At 50.8% G+C, this 27,967-nt stretch overlaps 1 protein-coding gene across 5 annotated transcripts in view; it reads left to right on the top strand.

The window, feature by feature from the left end:
- The first annotated feature begins 2,134 nt into the window (after positions 1-2,134).
- Positions 2,135-27,967, top strand: part of ZCCHC14 (zinc finger CCHC-type containing 14) — a 46,270-nt gene continuing 20,437 nt past the window's right edge. The window contains exons 1-3 of one of the 5 annotated variants that reach the window (XM_086350252.1): positions 2,135-2,962; positions 19,438-19,561; positions 26,480-26,553. In XM_086350252.1, the coding sequence (XP_086206378.1) occupies positions 2,405-2,962; positions 19,438-19,561; positions 26,480-26,553 (756 nt within the window). In that variant the 5' untranslated portion in view covers positions 2,135-2,404. The remainder of the gene's footprint in view (positions 2,963-19,437; positions 19,562-26,479; positions 26,554-27,967) is intronic. The other 4 variants (XR_015145342.1, XM_086350249.1, XM_086350250.1 and 1 more) reach the window with 4 other exon arrangements.

Here is a 27,967-nt window from a genome sequence, read left to right as displayed (position 1 = left end):
AGCATCTCCGACCTCCATGCCAGCTGGGAGGTGGGGTTCCTGATTCCTTTTACAGACGAAGAAACTGAGCCTCAGAGGGATCAAATGAATGGCCAAGGTCACATGGCCAGCTAGAGCTGGGCCTGGAATCCAGGTTGACTGGCACCAGAGCTTAAGGGTTTCACAGACAAGTCTGGCTGGATTTGAGGAAGCCCTCAGCACCCATTAGGTCCCAAGATCTTTCCACTCCAAGGAACTTAATTTATCAACAGAAAGCAAAGGTGAACTGTTTTGGTTTTCATGTTCCTTCACTTTCTCATATTGTAGATTTGGGAATGTGGCTACTTCCCTGGAATCACTTGATAAAGTGCAGTTGGGGAGAACAAGGATTAACTCAATTACTCACAGGAATCAATCTGTACTGGGGAAGGAAGTGGGGACCCAGCTGGGCCCAGCCTTGCCCCTGCTGCCTGTGAGGATGTGATACACTTGGGAAGCTGTGCTGACCTTCACCTGGATGCGGGCTCCTTCCCACAGCAGCCAAGAACAGCAGGCGGTTCCAGGAAAAGTTGCCCAAAGAGTGGAGGGGGTGGAAGACTGGGAAGCAACTGTGTCCCCCACCCCCTCACCCCTCAACTATGGCTCTGCAATATCTGTGCAACTTTGAAGTCTGAAGGCTGGAGAACGTCGTTAGGAGGTTTGTATCTTGGACTATATCCTGAAGAAATGCATTCATTTACTCAATCAATCTCTATTGCCTAGTACCCGGCACCAGGCTGTTGGCTCCACAGGCGCGAAGGCAGGCTTGACTCGCAAGCCCCCCCCACCCCGCCCCGCCCCGCCCCGCCCCGCCCCGGAGAGCTGCTGAACGAATGCAAAAGCGGGCCAGATGGACGGATCGACAGGAAGGGCCGGGAAGATTGACTTTCTTGCGCCCAGGGCCTAGGTTTCCTTATTGGAGATGGCAGACCGCTGCCCGCAGTTATGGCTGGGCCACCACCTTCTCCCCCGCCTGTCCCCAACCCGCAATCCGGGCCAATGGAAATGCTCCCTGACCCTGGCCGGTGTGCTCGCATCCTCTGGGCTCCCGAAGCTGAGGAAGTGACTCGTGAAAGGAGGCCGGCCTAACGGCTCCATTTGGGCGAGGTTTTCTCACAAAGCTTATTCCCGTCACATCCCAGGGCAGGCCAGCCGCCTCAGGGATGCGGGCGCCAGGCCTTTGTGAGCTCACGACTTTCTCATGGGCCCCCCCCGGAGGCGGCCTGTGGTCACCCTCACTTTCGGTGGAAGCACCCGGGGTTCAGAGAGGCCAAGCCACTCGCCCAAGGTCACAAAGCTTCGCAGAAGCAGAGCGGGAATGGCGATGCGGGGGGATCTCCGGAGGCCCTCTCCCAGCGGCTTTTCGAAGACACCCACTACCTCCCTATTGTGACGCTCAGGAATAAAACAGGAAGGCCGGACGCCCGGCTTTCACCTAAGACAATGCTCCACGCAAATCTGCGCGAACAAAAGCAACCATAAATCCGCCTCGGGTTTTCGGCCCACCCGGCCCCCGCCGGCCAATTGACTCCGTCGGCCGCCGCGGGGCGGGCCAGGGAGGTTCCAACGTGATCGACAGCCCCGGGGAGGCGTGGCCGCAGCAGAGGCGCATTGGATTGGGGATCCGGAACAATCGCAGGCCGAGAAGGCGCAGCGCGGACCAATCAGAGGGAGGGGCGGGCTCGGCCGCCCGGCTTTCGTGAAAGTCCGCCTCCCCGCCCACTTGCGCCTCGTCGCGGCGCCCGTCAGCTGCGAACGCGGCGCTCGGCCCGGATTCGTCCGCGGCGCTGGAAGCAGAGGCGCGAGGCCGCGGCGAGTGCCGGCACAGATCCCTCCGCCGCCCGCTCCCGAGCCCTCTCCAAGCGCCTCTCCCGAGCTGCAGCGGCCTCTGTCCCGGGTAACGGCCGTCGGCCCAGTGCGGCGGCGCGGCGGCATGGCCCGGGCGGCTCCGTCGGGGGGCGGCCCGCAGTGACAGACCCTGCGGCGCGGGGGGAAATGGGGGCGGCCGCCTCCCGGGCGACGACGACGACGACGACGAGGAGCAGCCGCCGCCGCCGCCGCGCACCGGCCGCCGCCGGGGACGGGCGCGGGCCAGGATCCCGCCCGTGAGCGGGGGGCCCGAGGCCGATCGCCGCCCCCGGCCGCCCCGGCCGCCCCGGGCCCCCCCGGCGCCCCGCGCGCGCCCGTCCGCCGGCCCCTGGCGGGGGTCTCGCCCGCGCCGCGCGCCCCCGGCCCCAGCGCGGCCCGCGGCGCCCGGCCGCCCTCGCCCTCGCCCGGCCCCGGCCGCACCCCCGCCCGCGCCCGCGCCCGCCCGCGCCCCCGGCCCCGGCCCCGGCCCCGGGCGGCGGCCCCCGGCCCCGCGTGGCGGCGCGGCGCGGGCGGCAGCATGGTGGAGAAGCGCTGCCCGCTGCAGAGGGACGGAGTGTACCGCTGGTTCTCGGAGCTGCCGTCGCCGCAGCGCGTGGAGTTCCTGTGCGGCCTGCTGGACCTGTGCATCCCGCTCGAGCTGCGCTTCCTCGGCTCGTGCCTGGAGGACCTGGCCCGCAAGGACTACCATTCGCTGCGCGACTCGGAGATCAAGGCCAACAACCCGGCCGACCTGGGCAGCCTCACCAACCTGACGGACGAGGTGGTGCGCAGCAAGCTGCTGGTGTCGCTGGCGCTGCTGGGCTCGGAGCAGCGCGAGGCGGCGGGTGTGCTGTACCGCACGCTCACGCACATCGACTCCATCATCCACAACTACGGGTTGCAGCTCAACGAGGGCCGCACGGGCGATGAGTTCCTGCTGCTCTTCACCATGGCCTCCAACCACCCGGCCTTCAGCTTCCACCAGAAGCAGGTGCTGCGCCAGGAGCTCACGCAGATCCAGAGCAGTCTGAGCGGCGGCGGCGGCGGCGGCCCCGGGGGCAAGAGCGCGCTGCCCACCTGCCCAGCCTGCCACAAGGTGCGTACCCGCGCCCCAGGCCCCCACCCCAAACCCCCACCGGAACCTCAGACCTCACGCCTTGCTCCCCAAGGTGCCACATTACCGCAAACCCCTACCCGCGCCCGGAGCTTCCGCCCTAACGTGTCCTCACCGACTCCGCACCCCAACCTCCCACTCGCACCCCAAGCGTCCGCTCCACATTTCACTCGTGTCCCACGCCTCTCCACCCGGCACCTCCAACCCCACCCTCACTTCAACTTGCCATCCCCACCTCGCACTCCGAACCCGCACCCCACGACCCTGCCCGGCCCCTCACGCTCTTTGGGGGCCCGGGGGAGGGGGCTCCGGGATTGGGAAGAGCGCCCTGAGCTGAGTTAGCGGCCGGCCAGGCCTTCGGTCCACGTCTTCCGCTGGAAGCGCGATAAGGCCTTTGTCCCCTTAATCAGGCTCTTGGGCGACAGATAACCGTTACACAGTGTGTCCTCTTGGTTCCTCCAAATCTGGTGTTTATTATCAGAAAAGGAAGCCGCTAGTGAGGTGGGAGGTGGAGATTAGAAGGTGCTGGAAGGGTAGAAGACGTTTGCAGGGTGCCGTGCGGGGCCCGAGGCCTAGGTGCCGGTATCCCCGGAGCTGTGGGGCCCGAGTCGCCCCGAGGAGGTTAGGGTCGGCGCGGGCCGCAGGCCGCCGTGGGCACGTGTCCGTGTGTGCGTGTACGTGAGTACACCCGTGAGTGTGTGCATGTATGCGTGTGTATGGAGTGTATATGTGTATTTCTGAGTGTGTTCCTGTGTCTGTGTTTATATTGCGTGTAAGAATCAGGCTACCGTAACAGAAGGAAAAACAGGTTTGGAGCCTTGAACACCCGTGAAACAGTTACTTCTCGGTGACCCGCCTTCCTTTGTAGGAACGGATCCAAGACTGATGGGGAGCCGACTAGGACTAGTTAAAAGATCTGGTGTCTTCAAATTAAACAGGAAGGGCAGAGTGGTCATTCACTTAGAAATGTGAACTTTTGTCTAAATGTTTCAGAACTATGTAAACACAAAGTGTTTGGAGCTCAAACTTATTTTTAGCAGCCCCCTGGGACCCTGTGCTAGGATTGTGCTCCAAGCAAAAGGATTTATCTGTGACCATGTGTGGTGTGTGTTTTTATATTAAAACTGATTTTCTTTGGAAAGTGGAAGATTGCAGTCACACCAGTAGTCTAAGTGCTTTCCGATCACGGCTGAGTGTCCTAAACTAAAACTTTGATTCTCTGATTTGCTAATGGTGGTTTTTCAGCTGTCTTTCACTGGTGAATTGTGGCTTTTAATGACTTCCTTTGAGACGTGGTTGTGGTACCTACATTGGTTTTTAATCTGTCATATCGCTTTTGAGATAGGTACTACCTTTGAGACTGTAGTCTCTTTTAAGTGTGTGTTCAAATCCCACCCTAAAAACGTTCTTGCATTTACAACAAAGGGAAAGCAGGGTCCTGTGAAATGTGGTTGTCCCCAGGGAGCTCAGTAGGCTTTGGGGTGCTGCTGCTCATGGGGGTTCAGTCCCCAGTGGCCAGTTTCACCAGTCAGTCCTCTGCTTCTGTTCCTAAGCACTGCCGCTGTCCGTGGCTGTTACACCATTCATAGTCAGCTCTTGAAGGGGATTCTTTAGTGTGTAGAGATGCATCGCCTTATAAAAGCAGAAGATGGTGATGATTGTTAACGGGGCAGTGAGCTAACGCTGGAAAAAAATGGGCAGTGAGCTAAAGCTAGAAAAAAAATATCTTTGATAAGAGAGACTTTTTGTCAAACCAGAACTACCCCTTGGATGAGGTTGGGAGGCTGATTCCCCTCCCCAGTCCCCCCTTCCTCCCCCCTCTGCTGGTCTGGCATGGGCTCAGAATTGACTAGCTGTGTGACCTTGACCAGAAAGAATCCCCTTTTCCTGGTGTTTTGGAGTGGAAGGCCTTGTGGGCTTGTTTTGAGGGTTCCATGAGGTCCCCTTTGAGGTGCCCAGCAGATATGCTGTGAGCTTCCTTTGCTGCTTGGTCTTCTTTGGCTTTCTTTAGAGGAGCACTGAATTTTTTTTTTTTTTTAATGATTTTGGCTGCAACACAGGGCTTGCAAGATCTTATTTCCCCGGCCAGGGATTGAACCCAGGTCCCTGGCCGTGAGAATGCCCAGTCCTAACCACTGGACTGCCAGGGAATTCTCTAGGAGCACTGACTTAAGTAAGGCACGTTGTTAGGGAGTGAAATACTTATGTTTCAGAATGTTAGTGTTTTCTAAGTTGATTTTTGAATACGTAGTTACTTGGAGTTGGCATTTTTCTTGTTCATCTGTGGGAAATTGGAGAGATCTGCCTGACCTTTGATAATGAGGTTATAGTGAGTAACTTTGGGGCTCTTGCTTCCATGTTTCAGAAACGGTCATGCTGTCTAGTTTTTCCTGGACAAACTAAGGTCACTCACATTCATTTAACTTTCTGTTCCTTTGCTGATGTCCAGTATATGCCTGACATTGATGCAAAACTCACATGAAATCTACCATGTAAGCCTTTGCCTTCTTAGTGTCTCTTTTAAGTCTGACATTTAGGGCAGTCCTGAAAAAGCAGCCTGGTTAAATCTCTGTTTACATTTCTTTTTTAAGATGTTGTGTTTTGTTTTGAGCTCTCTTGAGTTTAGAGACTTTGTGTCTTTTAGAGATAATGATGATGGTTGTTTTTTATTCTTTATCCTGTTTAAAGAGAGACTTCTAGTAATTAAATTTTCTGATGTAGTGGTTGTTTCTAATTGCTTCTCCAAAGTCTCACTGTTATTCTAAAATTCTTCTTTCTCCAAGGACCTGTAGAAGTTTAAAAGTGGGAAGAATGTAAACTAGACATTTTAACTTTCAGAAAGGAAGGTGTTCATAGAAAACCTGGAGGGAGAGTAGGGTGGCTTCATGGTGCCCAGTAGCTGTTGGCACTATGGGTGTGTAGTTCAAACTGGTGATGGTAGCTAGTTTCCACTTGACACTGCCTCAGTCTTTCATTTTATTTAATTATAAAGTCATAGTTTTGCAAAGTGTTTACATCTATCCTTTTCTATCTTTTCTCTGTATAAATGATAAGGTGCTGTGGTATGTGCTTATTTTTTTAAATAATCGCTTTATTGAGATTTAATCTCTGTATTGTGAAATTCACCCCTCGAAGGTGTGTGATGCAATGTTTTTTCGTATATTCATAGAGTTGTGTAACCATCCCTGCTGTCTTGATTCCAGAACATTTTTATCACCTCTAAAAGAAGTCTGTGCCGATTTGTGTCACTTCCCCTCCCCCCTCCCCCAGCCCTGAGAACTGTACTGCGTTCTGTCCGTGGGTTTGCCTGTTGTGGGCACTGGATGTCAGCGGGGTTACCGTGTGTGGTCTCTGTGGCTGACTGCCTTCCCCCAGCGCACTGCTCTCCGAGGGTCGTTCGTGTTGGATGGGGCCTTTGTCAGCACTTCTCTCCTTTTAGGTAGAGTGCTTTCCGTTGTGTGGGTGGATATGGCCCGTTCTGTTTATCCATCCATCAGTTGGTGGACAGGTGGATTGTTTCCGGTGCTTGTTTCTAGACTCTTTTTGCTTTGTGGCTAGTAGAGTCTTGTCTTAATCCCTTACACCTAACACTCACTTGGTCATCTTTGGAGTGTCACCAACATCTGGCCGCTGACTCTCAAGACCGGAGTCCACCTGGCGGAAGGCTGTGTAGCGCGCAGCGCTGTGCCCTGCAGGTTTTCCTCTGGAAGACCCTGGGCTTCCAGAGGAGCTGCGCTGAAAGGTGGCAGAGGCCACTCTGCTCTTGGGACTGATGTCAGCTCCAGGGGCACGCTGTGAGCCCCTCCTGCCCTTGTGTCCGGAATCCTTGGGTCAGGAGCTTCACGGACCTACTGTGAGAGGGTGCAGAAACTGTTTTTGAAGTGCTTAGCGCAGGAGTGTGGTGGCTGATGGTGGTCTTCTGGCCGTGTGCCCTGGTCAAGCTCTGGAGCCCTCCACTGTGGGATGAGCACCAGGGAGGCTCGGGGTCCACACAGGCGCGGTGAACACATCTGCTAACAATCCCTCGCCCAAGGCGAGCAAGAGCTGACTTTGTCTCATTGATTTTCCAAAAGTTTTTGGAAATCATTGCAGTTCCGAAGGGAGATACCGGGTAGTTTGTCATGTGAGCTAGAAGTGGCTTTCTCTGGTCTCTCCTTTAATCCTAAACCCTGGCCTGTTGGAGCTGGGAGTCGTCTGAAACCACAAGAAGGGACTTTGCTTGGAGCCGCTGTGCTTCCTGCTCAGGTTAAAGGAAGCACTGTGCCTGGGAGGCCACTGCGGCTCCGCGGTCACGCTTGTTCCGGGCAGCCCACGTCCAAGGCCACCCGTCAAGGCCACTCCCAGCAAGTCTGACTTCCTTCAGTGCACTGCAGGAGAGGGTGTCCTGAGACAGATTGATTGGATTTTATTTATTTATTTTTGGCCAGCTTTTGTAGGTCCCAAAGACTGTCCTCTTTTTATAGTGAAGTACATGGTATAGGAATTGAGACCTCCTGGGGTGCAGTTTTAACTGCTTTCGTGCTGCTGGTGTGTTCATTACAGATGAAAGCCCCTCACCTCTCCTGTAGCTGTCTCCCCGCTGTACGATGGCTCAGACTATGTGACACTTGAATTACTGTCCTTTGCCCTCATGTTAAATTCAGGCCACTTACTTTGACATGAGCTAGTTTACACGTGCGTCGTTCAACTCAACAAACATTTGCGTTTCTATTCCACACGTGTTCTGGAGTGTAGTTGTGGAAGCTGGAAGTTTCCTATCCTGTTAGGACGTGATGAGCAATGGGGTGGCATCACTGATGCAAGTTAGAACGTTAGTGTAGATAAACATCAACATTAGCCTTATTTCTGCAGTTTTTGAAGTTCATTATTTTTATTTAGTCTTTATTTTACCCATTTTCTCCTCATTCCTGTACACTTTATTTCCCTTCTTTTGGGTTGAAGACATTTTGGATGAATGTATTTTCCCAACAAATTCATGTGTGCATTTTACAGCTTCAGAGGAAGTGAGGAGAAGGGACCTGAGCTGGTCCAGCTTCTGTTTGTTGGCAGAATTGGTGACTGTTAATAAATAAAATAAAAAGAAAATTTTTATTACATCTAGGAAAAGCAGTTTCTACTTAAGTGTGCTTTTTCCTTGCCTTCGATGGGTTAAATTTTAGAAGAGATCCCTTGAATAGCTTTTTTTTTTTTTTTGAGAAACCCCCATTCAGAATACTACTTCTCTCTAGTTTAAGTAAGAACTGTTGCTGCAGGTTTATTATTATTGATAGCCTACAGATTATCGATGGGTTTCTGGTTTTTTACTTTTACCCTTGACGTAAATGGTTTAGAAATTAGTTTCCGCAGGAGAGCTTCATTCAGTCTCCATAGCTGTTTTGTATGCGCCTCACTCTGTGTAGTAGCCTCTCTGTTTTACAGCTGCCCCGTAAGACCCAAACGTTACAGAAACACTTCTGTCAAAGTCAAAAGCAGTTATCGAGAAGTGATAAAATATTGATTAGTTTTGAAGCAGCTTGTTTTGTTCTGGGTCAGAAGGCCTGGAGTCATTTCGAGTGAAGAGAAGACAGAGGCAGGACAGACCCTCTCTCTAGTAATCACCGCCCTGGCGGCTCTCGCTGGTGCAGATGTCACGTGTAGGAGGCAAGGCTGGCAGGGGGACCGCGGACGTGCCTGTGAGGGGTCAGGGCTTGGGCTAGGTGTTGTGCAGGTTTGTAGAAAAATCACCAGCCCTCAGAAAGTCTTCCCTGTCCCCGTCCTATCCTTAATTGCTCCTTTCAGGGGCAGAGCTTTCCTTTCTGTCCCAGGAAGCCCCTCTGCCTCTGTCCTGGTCACATCTTTCTGTTTCCTCTGGGACACTGTTGGGTCACGTGCTGCACTCTGCCACTTCCTGTCCTCCCCACCACCCCACGCCAACCTTTGACCTCCGCTGTTTTCCCACTTGGCGCATCAGCACTTTGCTGGAGGCAGCAGAACCCTTCCTTGCACTTGAACCCTCGGCCATCCACTGTGGTCTCGTTCCTCTGTGGCCAGGTCTTGCTTTCCAGGGGGCGCCCATTTTTAACAGTCTGGTGTGAAATCTTCCAAGGTTCTAATGCCTATCTAAATATATACTTATGTATTCTTTGAAAACATCATGTATACATAATTCAGTACAAGTGGATCTCTCATCTATGCCGTCTTCATGAGTGTGACTGAGCATGCACGCGCACACACGTGCACACACCCCCCCAGTGATACAGGACACAGCAGCCTCCTTGGACTCAGTACTACTGCTCTGGGCCTGACTGTCAGCTATTCCTCAGCCTCCTGTAACCTGGCTTCTGCCCCTAGCCTCTTCAAGGAAAACAGTTTTAATTAAAGAGTACCCAGTAATCTTTTAAATTAAAAATATTTTAATAATTAGAGGTAAAAATAAATGGAAAAGCTACAAAAGAATATTCAATGCACCATCCCCTTCTCCTTACTCCCCTGTCCCCCATGCACTTGGGGAAGGATACATAGAATATTTCAAGCTTCTGTTCCCTTACCTGAGTGTAGATACTTTTTATTCCACATTTTTAAAACAGGTTTATTTTTACCCAGGAACCCATGCAGTTCTGTTCCCCTCTTTGTTTCTTGTGGAACCTTCCAGAAAAACTCTATTTATCGATAGATGACCCGTGCCTTAGCGCGCGCACAGGTCTGTTCATCGCTTGTGCCTCTTGGCGTCTTTCTTGATGAGCATCGTGTTGCCTGCAGAGCTGCTGCCCTGGGTCTCTGATGATGGGCTGTGTTCCCCCCTCACTACTACAGATCACGCTGTCACTTCCCTGTCCTGTGCGTGCCACCTGCGTGCGGCAGACAGCACGTGTGGCCCTTTATGTGTGGTAAGCGTGTCTGCAGAAGAGAAGCCTGGACGTGGGGTTGGTTGTGGGTCACATGGTCTGTGCTCCTGTGATTACTGGGGTGTTGCCGAGTTTGTTTGTGGGATCCCCACAGAATGTGAGAAGGCGAGGAATACCGCTCAGTGTGGAGGTACACGTTCAGGTGATCCATTTTATTTATTTTTGTTGAGCTCTCTATATCCTTTGTCCCCTCTCTGTTGGGTTATTGATCTCGTCTTTATTCTTTTTTAGGAGCTCTATAAGTTTCAAGGAAATTGTCCTTTTGACTCTAGTGAAAGTTTCAGGAATTTATTTTCCAGGTTTGGGTTTTTTTCCCAAAAGACTCTGCCATGCAGTTTGGGTTTTTCTTTTTAACGTTGTCTTTGTCAGTCTCGCCTGGCTTCAGGGTGTTGTGTCGTAATTAGAAATGCAGTGTGCATTGTGCACAGTACTGTACGCGTGCGTAGATTGTGCTCATATGAACGTAATGCATTGTATACAGCCACCGTTCCCTGTGGTGTGCTTATACAGAACTTGTGTGGTTTCTCATTTTGCATTTAACCAATCCATCTGGAATTTATTTGGTCTAAGGTACAAAGCTAGTTTTATATTTTCCAGATGACAGCCTAGCTGTCCCAGTGCCATGTGTTGAATAGCGCACCCTCCTCTCAGATCTGAAATGCGGCGTATTTCCGGTACGTTTCAGTTTACTTCTGGACTGTCTGTTGGGTCTCACTGATGTCTCTATCCTGATGACCTGTGATTTGCCAGATTCACCCCTTATCGTTCTCATCTCGTTTGTTCTGTGGGCTCTCTGCACTGTAAAATTCTCTGGGGGATGGTGTTTTGTTTTGTTTTTTAAACAACTGTGGCTGCTGAGACGCTCAGTTAAAGGGTCTGGGTGGGGCTTGGTTGGAGCTGCCTGGGAGCCCCGCCCCACCTTATTCTCTGACAGCCCTCCCCCACCCCCACCCCAAACTTCCTCCACTTGTTTGAGTCTTAGTTTCTGTTTCTCCTTCTTGCCTGCCCTTTTGATGATGGTATTCCTCGGACTTCTCTCCGCCTCTCTCTCTGGTTACTTGATGGTCTGCCCTCTCTCTTATTCCCCCAACTCTGTAACCAGCTGCGACTGAGCTGTGGCCGGATGCTCCAGGGAACTCTGGGTGTCCAGAGGCGAGATCCTGTCTTCTGTCTCTGACCGCTGAGCACATCCTGACCCGCCGGCCAGGATCCCACACCGTTGGCAAGTCTGCCTGCTTTCTCATCTCCACAGAGTCATTGATTTCCACCGACACTGCGACACGGCAGCCGGGTTGTGCTCTTCGTGTCTTTCGGTCTGTCCCTCGCTCCCCCTGTCCCCACCTCTCCCTGACATACTTAGCATGATGGTTACATATGCGGGACACTTCTTTGTAAGTGGATTTGGGTAATTTATGAGGGAGTTAGGGCACAGATCACAGTAGTCTTCTGGGAATAAGCACAGCCCTAGCTACAGGCAGCTCCACTTCATCCCGAGTCAGGAAGCAGGCGAGTGATGGCCTCCTTTTAGAATTAACTGCTGTCCTTAAGTCCACAAGAGACAACTTTAGAGCTTCTGTCCCTTGTTTTGTGATTAAATTTAAAAACAGAAACTTTGGTGCCTTATCTCTTTTTAGAAATAACAGTGACATGTTCGGGTGCTGCCCTTAAGTGGGCTCTGGTCTAGGATCCCCGACCTGGGTCTAGTGTGTGATGGTGCCACGCTGACCGCAGCCCCCAGGCGTCACAGCAGTGGCCCCAGGAAGCTGTCCGTAGGGCTGGTGCTCTCTGGCCTGAGCTCCTAGCGTGGCGCGCGGCGTCCCAGCGCGGCACCTGCCCTTGGCCTGGCTGTGTGTTTTCAGCTCTGTCTGTAGTCCGTTCCTCGTGTTCACGCACCCCCTTTTCCCCCAACCCCCCTAGATGCTCTTCTCTCAGAGCGGGCCTCTGGCCCCACTTCCTGGCTCACAGAGTCTATAAAGCAGCCTTCTTTGGCTCCTTCTGCCCTAGCTCTTACCATACTGTGTTGTAATAGGTTTTTTCACATTTTCATTCCCAGACTTTGATTATTGGAGGCAGAGACTGTGTCGTCATCTTTCAGTCCCAGAGGCTAGTGGTCCCTGCCTCCTGGTAAGGGGGGCTGTGTCCTGAGCAGTGGAGGGACATGCCAGGGGTTTTCGAAAGGCCACTCGAGTGAAAACATTGTCTTCCTCAGTGCTTTTCTTTCCCGTGGGCCTATTAGTAACATCCAGCGGCTATTTCTCTTATGTACTATATAGATGCAGAGTCTAGTGAATTTTAACTTCTGTATCCTGCTGTTTTATTTTTCAAAAGCTGGTGTGCAAAAGCTTCTGTTGGGAGAAACTCTCTGAACTTGATGGTTTGGCTTTATATATACCTTAACAAAACCGACGGGGATGGCAATGGCACCCCACTCCAGTACTCTTGCCTGGAAAATCCCATGGATGGAGGAGCCTGGAAGGCTGCAGTCCATGGGGTCGCTGAGGGTTGGACACGACTGAGCGACTTCACTTTGACTTTTCACTTTCATGCATTGGAGAAGGAAATGGCAACCCACTCCAGTGTTCTTGCCTGGAGAATCCCAGGGACGGGGGAGCCTGGTGGGCTGCCGTCTATGGGGTCGCACAGAGTCGGACACGACTGAAGCGACTTAGCAGCAGCAGCAGCAGTAACAAAACCGAGTTGACGGACAGGTACACTGAGAGCTGGGAACAGAGGGTGTATTCTCCCAGTGCTCTGATGGGCTTGGCACCTGTAGAACTACGCGCGTGGGTCAGGTTGTCTCAGAGAGGAGTCTGTAGGTCTGAAAGTAAGACTGTCTGCTTGTATTCCTTTAATATTTGCAAAGTTGTGACTCGTGGTAAGCCTAGGTATTTTAGTGTACTGTAGAATGGCAGGAAACCAACGGCTGTTAGCACCCTAGTTGTTAGTTTGTATTTGTTATACTTTAAACACTGATGTGGAATTCATTATGAGAAGGGAGCATTGTAGCATCATTTCTGATTATTTAGGACTTTTACATAAGAACCTCAATAGAATTACTAGAAAGAAATTGTATCCTCAGTTTTCTTACTGATTCACAGTGAATCTAATTAAAACATGTATTATGTAGGAACTACTTCTAGAAATATTATAGTCTAGACTAGAAAAAAAAATAACTGAAAAGGAAAGAGAATTAATTTGTGGGGAAGAAAAACAGCTCCTCCTCCCATCACATTTGGGTATTTTAATAAAAATTAAAAGCTTGGGGATAATGGTAACAACCTATTGCTGTAACAGAGTTAATTAAGTGAATGAGATACTTTGATGTGGGTTGTTGGGCCATGTGGGACAATGTGTGGTGAAAATAACCTACAGGGGACGCCCCATCTGCATCTTGGGCTGTGACCCCACTGGACACAGCGCTCCCCAGGCCCTGCTTCCCCGGGGAGGACTGCGCTTCTCCTATCACCAGCTTCCCCACCTCTGTTCTGGTGTGCTAACTTTGCAGGTGGGAATTTTCTGAAAAGGCTTGTTTGTGTGGGTCTTTTCCTTGACTAGTTATGAAGCACATGAGCCATGTGCTGTTAATACTTGTACTGGTGGGGCTGGGTTACCAATCACAGTGATTTTTTTCCTTTCAGAATAGGCGTCTGCTCACAGGGCTCCTACCCAGACACATCCCCGGGGCCTGCTTCACTGGTGCTTCTGAACCTTTGATGTGTCCTCACGTCCTCTTTTCCAGCTGGGGGTCCGGCTCACCCCCAGCGTCTGTGGGTGCCTGTTCTGCCCGTCGCTGATGCCCCCGTGTTCTGGGCTGATCCTGTGTTGTGGCTCACATCCCGGGGCGTCGCGCAGCACCCCCGGGAACGCGCGCTGCTCTGCGATGCTCATGTCAGGTGCTGGAGCGTTACGTCAAGGGTCAAAGCGGGCAGTAGAGCCCACCTCACTTATTATGACTAAACACTGAGCCAGGCTCTCAAAGAGTAGCCAATATTGATGCGTCCTTCTGGCCAGGATGTACAGGATACCAGTGTTAGGCATACTGTGCCCTTCTTGTCAGAAGTGCTGAGGGTGAAAATAGCCTGCGGCAGATACCTTGTCTGTGTCTTTGGCTGTGATGTTCTGGAAAGAAACTACTGGAATGGACCTTGCGTGCCGAGGGGAGCAGCTTCCACCAGGACATCAGTCACGTGACTTAGGTTTTTCCTGAAGGGGGAGGGCTATCTTCCTGAACATAGTATTTTACATTTCAGAGTCGCTTTTGGAGTTTATAGAGATGGGGGTTTGTTCCCACCTGGCTGTGCCTTTTGAACTTGTGCATTTACTAACATTTCTGTGTGACCCCTTGCATCACTGTGTTCCTCACCACTAACATTGTGCCTTTCTCTCCAAAGCACTGTTTTTAATACTCCCCAGCCCCACCTTAAATTTCCTGCCTCTTACCTGCTCAGTTCCAGGAGAATACGCCTGAGCTGTTAGGTTGTTTAAAGTAAAGCTCTCAGTGAGAGCTGGTAGTGCACTGTTCAGACGAAGCCTTGCCTGCTCTGCGCCTCGGCCATGTTGCCAGCCTGAACCGTGGTGGCTACCTGCGAGGTGACAGGCTCCAGGCGCTCCCCCAGTGCCCTCCCTTACCGGCGGACTCTGGTTTAATCGCAAGCTGTGGGGTGGCCTGGAGCCAAAGTTCTGAGCTTCCTGGGGCACTCGGTGGGGCTAGATGTGCCGTGGGGCTGTACCTCCCAGGACTGCTTGTGAAGAACTTGGCTCTAGAATTGCTTTGCTAGAACTCATCTAGTTACGTACTTGGTATCTCGTGCTGAGATTTTTGAGCGGTAATCATTTTTTTCTCCCATCTTTTCTCTCTTTTTAATGAGCAGAGCTCTAGGGTAGGGAATATTAAAAGGAATGTTTTTATGTGGAAAACGATTTTTGGTTAGCTCTGGCTTTCACTTGTCCTAAGTCAGCAAATAGCTTTCACTATTAAACTATCTATTTTCTTGTTCTGGTTTTTTAGAGACACGTAATCACTGCTTTAGTAAAATGCTTACAAATCACTTTTCGTTCAGATTTTATGTGTTTTTTCCCATTGACTTACAAGTATCAACATTCAGCACGTTGTTCTTCCCGCTATAGAGGCGGCACTTGGAGGACAAGTTGGAAATCAGGGACTCTGTCGGTAGATGCTGGAGTTGAGGGTCTGTTCCTGCTCCTGGAAGCCCCTCCCGCAGGTGTTTGCTTGGCTGGCTCCTCTCCCGCCAGGCTTCAGCTCCACCGGCCTGCCCCCAGTGGCGGGGTTTCCTGTCGGGGCTTCTCAGCACCTCTGACAGCTCCGTGACAGCACTGGCCTGCCAGGAGACAGGGCAGCCACTGGGATGAGCAGCTGCCGTTTTTTAGAAGTTGCTTCTGTTTGACCTTTTCATGTTGTTTGCATCTTGTAGAAAGGTGCTCTCGTTTACACTTGGTATCTTTAGCTTTTTTCCTAACCCTAATAGTGATTATTCCTTTTTAAAAAATTAGAAAACAAAAAATATATTTTACTCACTCAGATAAAAAATACTATTAAAATTATGGCATATTTTCTTCTTTTTCCAATGCCTATAATGTATGTGTCTATACAATTTCTATGTTACACATTCACATACCTAAATGTGAGTGTTCCCCATGCCTTTCATTTTCTGAAGTTGTTTTTTAAAGGCTGCATAATATTTAATCATATGAATGTACATTTACGTATTTAAATATTAACCTTGCTGGATATTTTTTTTCCTCCTTTTGGCCACACTGCACGGCTTGTGGGATCTCAGTTCCCTGACCAGAGATCAAACCCATGCCCTCAGTGGTGAAAGCCCGGAGTCCCACCCACTGCACCACCAGGGACTTGCCTGTTTTTCTTCTTTTGAAGCTTAGATGAACCTTCTTGCACACAAATCCTTGTGTCACTGGTTATCTTTTTAGGACAGCTTCCTCCCAGTGCAAGAGTGGGCCCAGGGGTCTAGAGACAGTGAAGTTTGTTACAGACACACGGCTGCAGTGATTTGCACTTGCTGGCTGGGGACGAGGTTGCTCCCCTGTGACATCACGAGCACTGACTCATGGGGCATTTGCCTGTGGTCCAGATAATCAGGTCACCGTCCATGCTGTTGCAGGGTGGCACTCGCTCGTCATAGAAGAGTTGCCTGTGGGTGGAGTGTCTATTTAGAGGAGAAGGCAGCCCCCAGGTTCCCAAGACGGGGATGTGGAATCTGGGGCCTGCCTGGACTGCATCCCTGGGTGAGGTCAGTGGTGCAGCTTTGTGTGCTCCTCTCGGGGTGCGGTCGAGCGGCCGCCCAGGGGAGCTTCTCTGCGGGACCCTGTGGGTGTGCGTCCCCTCCAGTGTCCCCGCCGTGCCGTGTGTCAGCACGTGAACCTGTGTGATTGCCTTCCCGACTGGCCTGCACGTGCCCTGGTTGTCGCCACAGCTGCCACTTCACTGAGTCCTGACTGTCTTTCCAGCGCGCTACTTCAAAAGCTTTCCATTTAAATCTCACAAAAACCCTGCGAGGTGAGTGCAGTGGAGGAAGCTGAACGTGTGCCGGAAAGAGGTCTTGGCCTTGGTGGCTCAGTCGGCAGGGCCACGGCTGCAGAGCCCGAGCTGTGTATGAGACATGGTTGAGGGGGCCCTGGCCCAGGGCACAGCCAGGACAGAAGCCTCCAGTGTATCCTGACCATCTTCCTGCCCCGGAGGCCCAGTGGATGGAGCTAAGGGCCGTGGGAGATGTCAGGAGCCAGACCCCGTGGGTCGTAGGAGGGGCGGCTGGGAAGGTGGAAAAGGAGCTGACTGGCCCAGAGGGCGTCAGTCGGCGGGCACTGGCAGGAAGTGGGGCTGTGAGCCTAATGGAAAACATCCGTCAGGGCTGCGCTGGGCTGGCGGCTGGACCACGTCTTCCCAGAGCCTCCCGGCAGCAGCAGAAGCGACCCCGGCACCAAGCAGGGCTCAGTTCTGAGTCCGTCAGGCTGCTGACGGCTCTGCTTGTGAGCGTGAGTCAGACAGCGCTCGGTTGAGCTGTGTGGGTCACATGGGGCAAATTAGCTTCACCAAAAATAACCCCAAAAAACAGCATTTCTGGGAAGCACAAGTGAAGACAGCTTTCAATGTAAACAAAGGACCAGAACAAAGATAGAGGGCTGGGTTGAAAGAAGTGAACTTTTGGAAAACTAGGAAGAAATGCTTTAAAAGTGCCAAAGAAAACAAATGTTTTTTTTTTCTTGTTTTAGTTTTCTTTCCTGTATTTATGTAGGATGCAGTGCATCCATCCTGCTGAGTAACTCCAGGGTTCCATGTGCAGTCAGGGCTGAGAACCAGAGTCATTTCTGCGCCCCTGCCCTCCGCCCCAGGCTTTACTGGCTGAGTTCTCTGCCTCAATGTTCACCAGAGTGGCTGAGGGCACTGTGGTCCATTTTTGCAGCCCGCTCCCCAAAGGCTGTGAGTCTGGAGGGTGGCGTCCGTTCTGGCCAGTTGGGCTGTTGCAGGCTGGGCAGGGGTGTGTGTGTGTGTGTCTGCTCCACACGGAGAGGTTCCTCACGGGCCAGCAGGGCCTGCACTTCCATTAGCTGTTGCTGAGACCCTCAGTCTCCCTTGCCTTAGGACCAGGACTTAGAATTACCCGCCAGGGCAGCTGAGAGAACGTGGGGGGTTCCTGGGGGTCAGGCCAGATGTGGGAAGTTGGCTGCCGTTGTGTTTAGGGTATTGGAAATGTCAGCCTCCCAAAATACTGTTTGTTATTTGAAATCTTGCTCTTTGAGTAACTTTGTTGTGGCTCAGTTGCTAAGTCATGTCTGACTCTTTGCAACCCCATGGACTGCATGCAGCATGCCAGACTCCACTGTCCCCTGGAATTTGCTCAAATTCATATCCATTGTGTTGTACTTGTCAGTGCTTTTACCTTATTTAATAAAGAAGTTCATTGCTGGAATATTCTGGTTATCGGATGATAAAAGAAAACTTTGCTCCACCTAAAGGAAATAATGCAAATTAAACAACAAATATAAGTAGTTGGAAAATACAGCATTTCGGTAAATGTTACCAAATGAATGGACTTTTTTGGTGGAGTGCTGGAGGGGGAGGGTTTTCTTCCTTGAGTTCCGTAAACTTGCAGATTAGCCAGACCTTCGGAGTTACTAAGCTTGTGTGGGGACTTGCGTGTGGGGAGGGGACACCTGCACAGCTGGGGCCTTCCTGGGCCAGAGACTGGCCTCTAGGAGCAGGCAGGGTCGTGCCTGCAGCGGCCTCCCTGAGCTCTGTCTGTGGGGGGCTGGGTGTCCCGTCTACCGAGGTGGCTGGTGCGTTCTGCCCACCTCCACCTGCCCCAGGCCCTCCGCCTCTGCCGGGTGCCCCGGCCAGGCCTGCACACAGCAGGGTCTGTGCCGCCGCCCACCCGCTAGCCAGGTAACAAGGTGAGCTGAGGACAGCGGCAGCCAGAGAGCTTCCTGTGTGCATCTCGCATCCGCTTCGGGTGAGGGTTGGGACCAAAAGTCATGCCGCTTTTCCCAAACCTTCTCTTTGGCTGTGTGTGTAGCACTGTGTTTCTCCATGTTTTAAAACTTGCTGCTTTTGGTAAACTTTAAAATCGTAACTTTTCTCTACTGTCCTTTTAAATTGTGAGTTGGAAGACATTAAAGCATTGGTCATTTTTATTCCTCTAAATCCTAAAAGTAATAAATACATTCGGCTATAAAAATTTTCAAATACTGGTCATCATTAGGGGAAAAAAGTAAAGGTGCTGCCCCTCCCCCAAGGACCCCCTCCCCTCCTCTCTCCTCCCCTCCTGAGGTCACTGTAGAGTCCAAGGTGGCCTTCGGGGGTCCTGGCTGTCTGTAAACCTAAGACGAGGGAGCGGAGATGGGGCAGCCCTCCTGGCTCCTGTTGGGAACTTGGTGTAGGCTGAACCCCAAGGCCAGCATAGAGTGGGGGGCTGTGGGCGGTGGTCCTTTTTTTCCTGGCTCTCTATCAGTAGCTGTTCAAGGCATTTTCAGTGTTTCACTGTTACAGTGAGTGCGCCGCCCCCCCCACATCATTCTCACCTGTGAGTACTTTGTATGACAAATACCCAGAGATGGGATTGTAACATATTTCTAGAATATGCTTTTTAAAAATGCGCCCTCAAATAGATCCAAGTCTATCCTGTTCTCTCCTGTTTTTATTAGAGCATTTTATTATCTTTTCAAGATTTACAGGACAATGTTAAGTCCTGCTTTGTAATTGATAGGAAACTGTGATTTGAAGAACTGAAAAATCACAGTATGCCTCAGATAGGATTTGTGACGGCTTAGTTAACAGTTTCTACCCAGCGAGTGAACTGCTGGCACAAGACACGAGTCCCCGTGTTTGCTCAAACTGGGATGGCTTTACATTTCAGTGGTGAGTGGTGAATTGCTCAAAGTTTTGTCTTCCGCCTGAAGTGCTCACACTAGCAATGACTGCTTTACAGAAAAATTGGAAGCTGCAGTAAGCGTTAAGTGACTTTCAAATAAAAATGAAAATCCTTACACATGAACTAAATTTAGGAAGAAAATAAGATGATGGCGACTTTGTTCCCACAGGTCACGCCCAGGACGGAGCCCCCCGTCAGCAGCGTGGGCAACAGCTTGGAGAACGCGCTGCACACATCCACACATTCCACTGAGGGGTCGCTGCCCAAGAGGCCTGGAGGGAAACTGTCCAGAGGTGAGCCGGGGCCGCTGGGAGGACGGGGTGTGGGGAGGAGCTGAGGGACGTGGCGTTTGGCTGGATGCGTCCAGGTGGTTTGAAAACGCCAGTCTTAGATGTATAATTCTGAATTCCACAAGTTCTACACGGATGTGTCTGGACTGGAAGTCTCAGGTCTTGATGTTCATCAAGGGGAAGTCAGTGGCCGTTGTCGTGCCGCGCCCCGCGCCGGCGCTCCTGCATTAGAGCAGCGCTTTGTGCAGTGATGTGCTGTTGTCTCTGCACTGACGTGGTCGCCGCCAGCCCCACGCGGGGCCCACGGGACTGAGGGCCTGAACTTGTCTTATTTCATCGCATTGCAGTTGCGCTGGCTCAGCGTGGACAAGGCAGCTCTCCCTCCCACAGGGGGAGGCTGGTCTCCCTGGTTCTCGGCTGTCTGGCTTCGTGCGGCCACAGTGGACAGTGTCAGGCCGGTGGCCCCCTGGCCAGTGGTGTGGGCCCTTGGGGGGCTCACAGGGACAGGATGGGGTGCAGCCCGCAGGGCCCCCAGCTGCTCTCGCCTCCCGGTTTGGAGCTGCGCGAGGATGCCGGTGGTGCCGAGTCCTCACACCTGTGGCTGCGGGCCTGGACGGCTGCCCTCCTCACGGCCGTGGGAGCAGCAGTCAGCTCGTTTCCTGGATTCTGCTGGAGGCTCAGTCGTCCTGAAGGCAGCAGGGCCTCTGTTCCTGGGTGGGTTGTTGTCACTCACTGAGCAGAGGGTCTTCCTTCATCATGTTGTTAAGGGGGAGGTGCCTCCTGGTGGGCGTTGCTTCCTCTGTCCCCAGTCCGTCCAAGTGGAGCCTGTATCTTGTACTCTCACAGTCCTAAGGGGGGAAGGCCACTTCTTCACCATTATGCTTTTCTCCTGTCGGCACAATTATCAAGACCCCTCGTTCCTGTGTTTTAATGTAAGTGCTGGTTGAACAGCAGTGTCTGTCTCTTGCCGGGATGCCTGGTGCAGGAAGGCAGGACTGTGGTAGGACCGGACCTGACTGCTCTCAGACATCATGACCCTTAGAAGATGCAGTAAGCCAGACCTTGCTGATTATCCACAGTGGTCTCCATTCAGTGCTCACAGGTAACCATAGTCCCTCTACCGTGAAGCTGACCCAGCAGGTAACTGGTCATTGGTTCATTGTTCGTGCTTTCCCCAGTGCCCTGTGATTGCTCTTCGTAAAGTCTGAAGCCACTATCAGCGTTACTAGTTTTCTTGTTGTCTTTTCTGTACCCCACTTCAGTTTTGAATTGTCTATGCTTTTTAAAAGTCTTCAGAGACACAGTTCAACTTATAAAGAGGTCAGACTTTTGTGTTTCTTCAGATTACAGCTCGGGACAGCAGTAAGGACGGTCTGAAACCCTGACTAGTCTTAGAAGGTGGTCCTAGCTTGTTACATACTTTAACCCACCCGACCTTCCTAGGACCCTGTGGGACTCAGGTATAATAGCCTGGTTCATTGTAACTGCAGTCCCCATTTCAGACAGGAGAACTGAGTTGTGGTTAAGCAGCGTTCCTAAGAGAAGGTGGGATTCCAACTCTGAGATCCCAACACTTGGTTAAACAGAAGAGACTAGAAAAAGAAAGCCATGCACTCATTAGGCGGAAGCCTTACCTTTTTCTCTGTACTGTTGACTGAAGGTTTCAGGTACAGATTTCCTTGGGAAGCCGCCTGCGAGTTCACAGGAGCCTGCCAGGTGATGCCACAGCTCCACGGAGCAAGCTGGTGCTCGTTCTGTTCAGGGATTAAATAAGAGTGCCCAAGGTCATGCAGCTGGCGTGTCACAGTTCACACAGCTGGAGACTGCGGAGCCCTGGTCTCCCCCTGCCCTGATGCATGGGTCCTGGGCCAGCCGCCTGCCTGGCCTCCTGTCCCCCAGCTCCACCACCACTTTAATTTCCTCCCAGCACAGGTGCTGCCACCTCTGGGCCTTGACTGTGTGTGGCTCTGCTCAGCGGGCCCTTCCCTTCCCTTTTAAAGTCTTGCCCTACCGTGCTGCTGTGGACTGAGTCACTCTTGCACCAGTCATGGCACTGCGGGGCCTCATGCATATGAAGGCTGAACAAACGCTTGCCTTAATACACGTAACAAATGTAAATAAGTGAATTCCTCAGGTCCCTAAGTTCAAGTGCTGTATTGCTAACCATCCAGATGGAATATGTGTTCATTTCCTAATTTTCTACTTCAGACGTCTCTTTTATCAGCTTTGTGTTTTCTGGATCATGTTCAACTTTTGTTTATATCTTTCTGGAGAACTAACAAATCAAATTAATGCAGGGGAGCTAGATGATAAAATCAAAGAAAAGTAAATTTATAGAGTTCTTAAATTCATATAACATGACCTAAAAAGATGTACAAAAGAGGATCAGTTTAATCAGCATAGTAGTGAATGCTCAAATTTTAACAACAGTTAAAAGAAGCAGTGTTTTAAAAAATTGTTCCCATTAACACAGACAACTAAATGCTAGATGAAAGTGAGAGAGTAAATTGATATTTAGGAACATTATTTAGCTGAGACTTTTAAGAGTACAGCTTTTAAATTCTTAGATTAAAATTAGATTTCAGTAATAAAATTGTAAAGCTGGAGGCATCTTAACTATTATTCTGGTTCAGTTTCTTTAATTATGAGGATGCTGAGTTCTGTTGTATGGAGCTTGAGAGAAGGTGGTGTGCTAGAAAATGATTATTTTTCATATTTTCTCTCACTCACCAATAAAACCCTTTTTACTATGCTTGCTTTTAGCTTTGGTTTAGTTTTAGGTGTGGCATAAAATTGGTTTCTTGTTATTGACTGTACCGAATTATGCTATTTAACAAAGATACATTGAAATCAAGTAAAACACGTAATTAGCAGGAAACTGACGACAACTCATTTTTTTCCAGAAGTCTTTAGGGTAGAAAGGGAGGTGTTTCAGAGGAGAGCCTCCTTCTTGGGACATATTAAAGCCATTATCTCTGGGTGTCCTGTTCTCTCATGCGACGTGGCCCTCAGCGCCGGGGGCGGGTCACGTGACCGCACTTGGCAGCAAAGGCAGCCCTTAGGCTGTGGGTCTTAACAGGCACTCCCGGGCTGGGGTAGGGAGGGTGTTCCTGGACCTGGCGGTGTGGCTGTTGGAGGGGGTCTGTGAGCCCACCGGACCCCAGTTGGGCCTTCCAGGGCATCTGCCTGCACTCTTACCACGGTACGTTTTACAGTCTTATCCACGCAGCTCGGCCTCCCTCCTTGCTTAGTGACAGTAGTGCTCTGGTTTTTTTAATTAGGCATGGATCCAATTATAAAAATGGGAGTTCAGTGCAATTACACATCTTCCTGAAGGCCATGTGCTCTGACTCGTAAGATTTGAGAGAACCGCTGGTGTACAGCTTGAATAAGAAAAGAAGAAAATTTGAGCCCCGGAAATGCTGAAAGGAAGCAGCACACTGTCACGTGCTGTTTCTGCACGTGGGAGCAGGCTGGCAGCCTCAAGCCGGGGTCCCGCTACATGCCCCGGCTGAACCCCTTCACCGTCTGGGCCCCGGGGAGGCGCGCTCGTCCTGGGCGCTCTTCCCGCCCAGCCCTGGGTCTCGGGGGTCTTCCCAGTCAGTACTAATCCTGTCTTGGGCTGTGTTCTCTTCCTCAGGTGATGGTTTGATATCCAGCCCCTCAAACTGACAAATTTTTTGCTTATACGTTTCAGAAAGGAGTGGGGCTTCGTGTGTGACATGACCCAGTCTGCAGGCTCACAAGGGTGGCAGGAGGGAAGGGGGGCCTTGTCTACCAGTGGGCTTTCAGTGGGCCGTCAGCAAACGTGTGTGCACACAGGTAAACACTCTAAAACCATGAAACCACACTGCAGAGATGTGACAGGAAAACTAGCCATAACTCCACCACCAGGCAGTTAACCCTATCATTTTTGATCATTTATTTTCAGTCTCTCTCTCTTTTACATTTTAAACTATAATAATGTTATACATGTAGTTTATAATATTTCAGGTAACAGGATAAACACTTGTTCGTGTTTGTATTGTTATAAACATGGTCTTTAATAGTTTCGGAGTTGAGAGTATCTTATACTTCTTTGAAGCCCAGCTGAACACCCAGCCCGGCCCTCGTGTTGGCCACCGTCAGCGCTCTCACCTGCTGCTCTCACCTGACCCCACCCCCTGTCCCCATTGGGCCGTCCTCCGCCCTCAGGGCCCTGTGTGGCCACAGGTGTCGCTTCCAGGGCAGGCGGCATCAAGAGAAGACAGCAGGTCTTGTCTGTGTGTTTGGTCCAGAGGCGTCCTGGCGGAACTGGGGCTGGTGATGCAGACAGAGCACAGCGTCTGGTGGGCTGGGGGCTCCAAAGAGGTCTTGCTAACATCTCAGACCTCTGGTCCGAAATGCCTCTTTGATTTGAAAACAGCTGAGTAACATTCATCTGCTTTTCACATTTTCCTGTCCAGATATGAGTCACTTCCCGCCTTCAGTCCAGTTAGGGTTTTTTCTTTCTGCTTTTTTTTTCATAAATCCTAATATTCAGCCCTGGGACTTGTAGGTACACGTTGGTGTTCTGTGGCCCAGGAAAACGCCAAATAGGTTTTTCTGTGTTCGTTGACTTTGTATATTCTATTGTCTAAAGAAGTGAAGGGTCTGGATTAAAGTGAGGTCACTGTGGGTAAGTTTTTAAAAATAGTGATTGGGAGAGTGTAAGAGCTGTTTATTTGCTGACAGTCTGCCTGGGGAAGTCAGACAGGAACAGTGGGCAGTTTCACTGAGCGAGGTCGGGCAGTGCACAACTGCTAAAGGTGGTGTTTTCTTTGTTTTGCCAGAAAGGAAACAAACGTTCTTGTTTTTTTTAAACAGTAATTCCTTCCTGTGAGATGCTATTTTAAGTTTAAAATACTCTAAACCAAATGGGTTTTAGTGTCTCCCACGATCCGTATCAACTCTGATACAACTTTATAAACTTATAGAGGCTTAAAAATTCAGGCAGCGGTTTGTGAAGGCAAGGACTCTGGTCAGTGCCGGCCGCCTTGTGCCCAGCCCCGGAGTACAGCCCAACACACAGTAGGCGCTTCATGAGACGAGTTGGTGAATGAACAAGTTCTTGGTTTAGGGCAGGGATCGGCATGTTGTTTTCTGCGAAGATCCAGATGGTTGGTGTTTCTGGATTGGGGAGGAGGTGTGTGGAGTCTGGCACCACTGCTGGGCTCTGCTGTCGGCGGGGGGAGAGCGCCTTTGGTGGTGCGTCAGCCCACAGTGTGGCTCTGTACCCTGGAGACGGTCACACCAATGGCCGAGGGCTGCCTGCGGCCCACCCGCCCCTGACTTCATAGCGCCACCCAGTAGAACTCCCTGTGACGACCAGGGTTCTGGGTCTGCTCAGCGTGGCAGCTACTGGCCATGTGTGGCTGCCGAGTGCTTAAAATGTGGTTAGTGCGACTGAGGAATGAGATTTTTAATTTTATTCAATTGTAATTAATACCAAAGTAAGTGGTCCCATGGGGTCAGTGGCTGCAATAGTGGGAAGTACAGGGTTAGAACCTTTCCGAAGCCTGGTGCCCAGAGTTGCTCGTTCTCTGGGCGCTTAGACATATTATGGGAGGAGAGAGTTCTGCGGCCAAAAAAAAAAAAAATTGGGGAAATGTGGTTAATAAAAGTAGATTTACTTGTCACAGGACTTCTCAGAGCCTTTAATATGATCACGTACATGGGCAGTCTACGAAAAGGAGTTTCTTAGATTTTCCCTCCAAACTTTTGACCACGAAGCTTTCTGGGGGTTGGCCCTGAACGTCTTATTTGCTGGAGAAAACTCTGGATGTGTGGCCGACCAGGAGATCGGGCGTCTGCAGAAAGTGTGACGTGACAGTTTTGTGAGTTACACTGAGTGTGTCAGGTTAGACAGGTGTTGAGGATCTGCAGACATGTCCATAGTACACAGCCAAGCGACCTCCAGGAATACGGGTGAAAAGTCAGGAAGGTGTGTATGCTGTTCACGCAGGAAAGCCTCCCTCATTCGCTGGGGTCTTTCCGGAAGAGCTGATTGTCTGACTGCTGCACCTGCCAGAAGTTCATAAGCTTGAAGAAGCAAGCAGTTAAATGAGTATTTGAGACGCATTCGTGTTTGAATCAGAAACAGGGCATACGTACCCGAGTGTGATTTGGGAGTTTGGAAACTAGATCATGTTTATTAAGTGCTGTTTTATTTTCAAAAATATTTGTGCTCGAATATTTGCATCTTACAAACTTAATTTGCATCTTAAAACTTAAGTGCTTACAAGCTTAATTGTATAATTTTCTTTCTGAGGAGAGAAAAAAAAGAACCCGTGGGAGTGACAGGGGAGACATGAGGAGGGGATCACTTTGGGGCTGTCTAACGTGACTGTCTTCTGTCCTGTCCACCTGTGCAGCCGTGGCCCCTGCTCTGTAGGGGTGGCACTAGGGGTCTGCAGCGCCTGCTCCACAACTGCGGTCCTCGCGTCTGCAGCCTGGCCCCGTCCCAGAAAGAGACAGAAGATGCCGACGAAGGCTCTGGGCAGCTACGTCTCTAAACAACCAGAGTGGGAGGTGTTGATCTTTAGTCTTTTAGGGATGAGAACAGAGCATAACTAACCTTCAGTTACAGTTACTATCCGTGCCCTCTAGCAGGCAAATAAACGTATGTTCTTTTCAAGTACCGATCCCTTTTTTTAAGATTTGTTTTTATATTTTCCCTGTATTTTCTGTCTCACGATCAACTTTGCCCTCATTCTGAGCTCGGCCTCCAGCTTCCCTCATTCCTGACGAGCTCCCCGCGGAGGAGATGGTGCCGGGTGCTGGGAGCTTTCCTGTGAAAGCCGCTAACATATCAATCGATGCAAACTAATCATGTACACTTCAAACTTTTATTTCGTTTTTATAATTGTGTTTGTTGTTTTTTTGTTTTGTTTACTTTTACAGTGACTGTTGAAAAGATAGACCTGAAGGGATTATCACACAAAAAAAATGAAAGAAATGTTGAATGTTCCTTTGAGGTAAGATACTAAGTTTTTTTTCCCCTTTTCTCCTCTAAGGGATAGGAAGGGAATATTTACCACGAAACAATACTTTTATTTATCTAAATAAAAGACAGGTCTTTTTTCAAAGCTCTGTGCCAATGCTGTGGGAGATAGAAGTGTGGGCTGGGCCCTGCGGGTGACCGGTCCCCAAGATGCACTTGTTGGGGCTACTTGCTCTCCATTGAGGGGGAGGGTCTGGGCTTGGGTGCAGCTTGGAACTCACGGTCCAATTGTGTCCCTGTTAGTTGTGTGACCAAGGACAGTGCTGAACCTGTCTGTGTCCCAGCACCTCCATTCAGCCAGAGGCTGGAATCTGGGGGAGTCAGTGCCTGCAGAGATGAGCCGTGTCCCTCTGCACCTCCCGGACGACAGAAACTCCTTGGTGGGTTTGGGGGGAGTGCGCCCTGGACTGACACACTCGGCTCCTGGTAGTTGGTCACCTAATTTAGCTACAGTGGAGAATTGTGAAAATTGAGGCGTACTGTTTATCAGGCCCTTTGAACCCCACTCACAGCCAGTCTGCTCGAACTGCGTTTGGATTCAGCCCCCATCCTCAGCCTCTCTATAAAGCAGTGAGCTTGGGCAGGGTGGACCCTCGGCCTCTCTCCAAACGAGGGGCTTGTGACCAGGATGGGTGCAGCAGGCTGGCAGACAGGGACACCCTGAGTCTTCTGGAGGTCCAGTGAACAGTTGAGTTTAGAAGTTTCTACCCAGATGCATAAGCTGAATGAAGTGTTTTAGTGTTTAAAGAAAAGCTTTGGTTATCTGAAAGCTTACTTCTCCTGGTGAGGTAACTGATAAGCACACTCTTGTGTTTAGGACAGTGATAAGCCTTCACCAGCCAGCAGTTCAGCTAGGTTTTTTTTGGGGGGGTGGGGTTACTAACCTGATGTGCCCTCAGGGATTTACAGCCCCAACTGTATTTTTTGGATGGTAATTTGAGATACTAAGGAAAGATAAAATGAACATTTAAAAACACACAGCTCTCTTATGTATGAAGCACGCTGCTCGTTCATGCAGCTTCGGCCGTGTGGGTGCTCTGGGCAGTGAGTTGCCCTCTCCTGCTTGTGACTAAGTTAAGTGGCCGCCTGTGGGATGTGAATGTGTAACATGCGTGACCTTTGGTTTGGGCATCCCATCACGCTGGAAAGATGAGGCGCCTTATGGTTGCCTAGCTTCCAGGGTTTAACCACAGTCTCTGGCTGGCTGTGGTCAGAGCTGCAGTTCTGTAGAGAGGAAGGACCACGGACCCTGTGGGAACATCTCTGCACACACCTGTAAACTTAGAGATTCTCTGTCATCTCACACAACTGTCTGCAAAAGTAAGTCCCAGGAGCATTTTTCTGTTCTAGAAATCAACATGATGATGCTAAAATTTGCATGGAGAAAA

Source organism: Bos grunniens, chromosome 18 (genome assembly GCF_055505025.1).
Source record: "Bos grunniens cultivar Pamir isolate PY7600 chromosome 18, Bosgru_T2T1.0, whole genome shotgun sequence".
Taxonomy (NCBI): domain Eukaryota; kingdom Metazoa; phylum Chordata; class Mammalia; order Artiodactyla; family Bovidae; genus Bos; species Bos grunniens.
The sequence above is the reverse complement of the archived record's forward strand: the minus strand, read 5'-3'. Positions and strand labels throughout refer to the sequence as shown.